The sequence below is a fragment of the Pseudophryne corroboree genome, chromosome 1 (assembly GCF_028390025.1).
Source record: "Pseudophryne corroboree isolate aPseCor3 chromosome 1, aPseCor3.hap2, whole genome shotgun sequence".
In the NCBI taxonomy this organism is placed as follows: Eukaryota; Metazoa; Chordata; class Amphibia; order Anura; family Myobatrachidae; genus Pseudophryne; species Pseudophryne corroboree.
Window position 1 is genome coordinate 428,641,538 of NC_086444.1, and position 3,845 is coordinate 428,645,382.

General features: G+C 35.7%; 1 protein-coding gene across 1 annotated transcript; it reads left to right on the forward strand.

Moving 5' to 3' along the window:
* The first annotated feature begins 2,862 nt into the window (after positions 1–2,862).
* LOC134962169 (olfactory receptor 5V1-like) lies at positions 2,863–3,453 on the forward strand. The gene has a single exon (XM_063941594.1). It carries the CDS (start codon positions 2,863–2,865, stop codon positions 3,451–3,453), a length of 591 nt encoding a protein of 196 aa, XP_063797664.1.
* The last annotated feature ends 392 nt before the right edge of the window (positions 3,454–3,845 follow it).

A 3,845-nucleotide genomic window follows, 5' to 3' on the forward strand; every position in this document is an offset into this window, starting at 1 on the left:
AATCTTCACTGTATCTAACCCGCACTGTATCTCATCCGCACTGTGTCTGACCTGCACTGTTTTTATGGTTGGGGAGATTTGGGGGAACTGTTTAACAAAAGGCTGATTGATTGGGGCTTTTGATGGGCACAGGGTGTCAGTCATCAGTGTCCCTGCGCCCTCAGATTGGGCACTGAGAATAGGCATGTGATGGGATCATGTGCACTTGTCTAGGCAGCATTCACATCTGCTGTGCTGTTGCTATTTTACAAATGGTTTAGAGCTTTTCTTTGCTGCTTGTTAACTACCACTACTTTTGTTTTAAGCAATGATATTGCATGCATGTTTTAGTAAATGTATGTGTTGGATTGTTTTCTATTGAAAGTATTTGCAAGCTGGTTTGATAGGTTATTGCAAATACATAACTCATTTTCCAAACATTTTTAAACAGAAATAACTGACGTGTGTTTATGCCACTGCTCTGTTGCTTAGTTTAGCCAGCCAGCCTTTGGTCTATGTTGGTGAACAAAATTGTGAGCTGTGGAGGTGGTCAAAATAATCTGGAAATGACTAGAAATTAATGTTATTGAGGTTATTAATTAAAAAATTACAGATCCAAAACCAAAACACGCAAGGGTGGTTTTGTCAAAACCAAATACAGATCCAAAACCAAAACATGGGGGTTGGCGCACATCTGTAGTTGATACAGGCATTTAAACCATTTAGAAAAGATAACTTTTGTGCTGGTAAAATAGTGCAGTGATGCTTGAAAGTTTGTGCACCATTTAGAGTTTTCTATATTTCTGCTAAAATTTGGACTACAACTACCTCACATTTTCACTCAAGTCCTAAAAGTAGAGAAATAGAACCAAATCAAAAATATTAGACAAAAAAAAAAATTAGGCGTGCTCATTTTTTATTGAGGAAAATTATCTAATATCACATATCTGTGAGTGGCGAACGTATGTGAACCTTTAGGCTTACCAGATATTTTGAAGGTGAAATTAGATTTAGGTATTTTCAATCTATGGAATGAGAATCAGGTGTGAGTGTACAACCTGTCTTTTTAAAGAAAAGGGATTTATCAAAGTCTGATGTTCAAAACACAAGTGTATCATGCCACAAACAAAGTAGTTTTTTGAGGACCTCAGAAGAAGAGTTGTTGATGCTCATCAGTCTGGAAGAGGTTACAAAACCATCTCTAAAGAGTTTGGACTCCACTAATCAACAGTCAGACAGATTATGTACAAATGGAGGAAAATCAAGACCATTATTACCCTCCCCAGGAGTGGTCAACCAACAAAGATCACACCAAAAGCAAGGCGTCTAATAGTTCACAAGATCACAAAGGAACCCATGGTAACCTCTAAGCAACTGAAAGCCTTAGCTCATGTTAATGTTCATGAGTCCAACATCAGGAGGACACTGAACAATAATAGTGTGAATGGCAGGACTGCAAGGAGAAAGTCGCTGCTCTCCAAAAAGAACATTGCTGCCCTTCTGCAGTTTGCTAAAGATCACCTGGACAAGCCAGAAGGCTATTGGAACAATGTTTTGTGGACAGATGAGTCCAAAATAGAGCATTTTGGCTTAAATAAGAAGCGTTATGTATGGAGAAAGGAGAACACTGCACTCCAACATAAAAAAAAACCTCATACCATCTGTGAAACACAGTGGTGGTGGTAGCATCATGGTTTGAGCCTGTTTTGCTGCATCTGGCAATGAATTCTGAATTATACCAGAATATTCTAAAGGAATATGTTAGGACATCTGTCCTTGAGCTGCGTCTCAAGAGAATGTGGATCATACAGCAAGACAACGACCCAATGCACACAAGTCATTCGCTCAAAGAATGGTTAAAGTAGAATAAATGTAAAGTTTTGGAATGGCCAAGTCAAATTCCTGACCCTAATCTAATCGAAATGTTGTTGAAGGAAAGGTTCACATACTTTTGCCAATCACAGATAAGTGATATTGGATATTTTTTCTCAATAAAAAAATGAGCACATCGAATTTTTTGTTTCATTGTTTGATTTGGTTCTCTTTATCTAATTTTAGGAAAATCTGAGATAGTTTTAGGCCAAACTTCAGCAGAATATAGAAAATTCTGAAGGGTTCACAAACTTTTAAGCACTACTGTATGTACTGTATGTTACTGCAAATGCAGAGTCTGATGCATCTAGAGATGTGTATGGCTTTGCACATAGGACATTTTTTTAGGGTAAATGAATAGTTACCCACTGAGTATAGTGAACAAAACTACTTTCTTATATCTGGCTATATTATTTTAATGGTCTATATCATATAATATATATTACTTAATATGATATAACCAAGTACCTAGAATAATAACTTAAACAATTATATTGGTACAAAATAAACTAAAAATAGAACGCAGACACAATAGATTATTCTTCAAATACAGTATTAGCACCTTTGTTTTGAAATAGTATGGGTAACAGGTCAAACATACTGTACTACTCAGTGCAATATGACTACCTTGTAACTGACATTGTTATCTGTCTAGATACCATGAACACAGGAAACTGCACCAGAGTGAAAGAGTTTATCATTCTTGGATTTTCAGATGTCCGGGAGATTCGGCTGGCCTTATTTGCCATTTTCCTGGTAATGTACATGCTGACATTGACACAGCATTCTGTTATTATTATCGTCATATGCTTGGATTATCATCTTCACACACCTATGTACTTTTACCTCATTAACCTCTCATGTCTAGAGATAGGTTATGTCACTGTCACTGTGCCTAATATACTGTCTAACTTACAATCAAAGACAAGGACAATCTCCATAGGCGGCTGTTTTTCCCAGCTGTACATTTTCTTCGTCTTAGGTACAACAGAATGTTTTTTGCTGACCTCCATGGCATATGACAGATACTTGGCTATCTGTAATCCTCTGCGTTATAATGGTATCATGACTCGACGGACCTGCATTACATTTGCAGGTACATGCTGGGTGACTGGTTTTCTAGCACCATCTATTCCTACTACATTTCTAATTTGTCTCCCTTTCTGTGACTCAAATGTTATTGATCATTTCTTTTGTGACGCCCCACCACTGCTAAAACTCTCCCGTCAAAATATCAACACCAATGAAGTCATTAATTTTATTCTGGGTTCAATGATTCTATTAACTTCTTTTTTGTGTTCAATGATTTCTTATATCAATATAATCTCTACAATACTTAACATCCCTACTGCTGATGGCCGTAAGAAGGCTTTTTCCACCTGTGCTTATCACCTGATCATTGTAACTATATTCTATAGCACCACCATCTTCACCTACGTTAGACCAAGAACCCTCAATGCTTTCAATTTTAACAAGATTGTTTCTCTAATTTACTCTGTGATCACCCCAATGATCAATCCTTTTATCTACAGCTTAAGAAATAATGATATAAGGCAGGCACTGAAAAAAGCTGTAAAACTCAAATATGCAATTCGTAACTGAATGCACGGTAAGAGTTACTTTGGTAGTTGTCTATAATCCTTTTGGCTCACACTAATAAATAATTCATAGGAAAATTAAATACCAAAATTTAAGTTGCATATAATGATTGCTCCTTTTTTTTTTATAAGTGCAAGATATTGACCCATATAATTTGCAAATTCAGACTACAGTATGCTTTTTTTATGTTTTTAATATGCTATATAGGAGAAAAGCCTGTGGGTATATTTACTTAAGTTCAATTTTGATTACATTTTTATAAATCAAATAAATTGACTGAAATAGATTCTACTGCAACTGAAAAATCCCACATTTACTAAAAATGTATTTTGCAATCGATTTTCAAATCAAATTTGATTTTGATTCATGTTTAGAATGGATTTTGTGTTAAGATT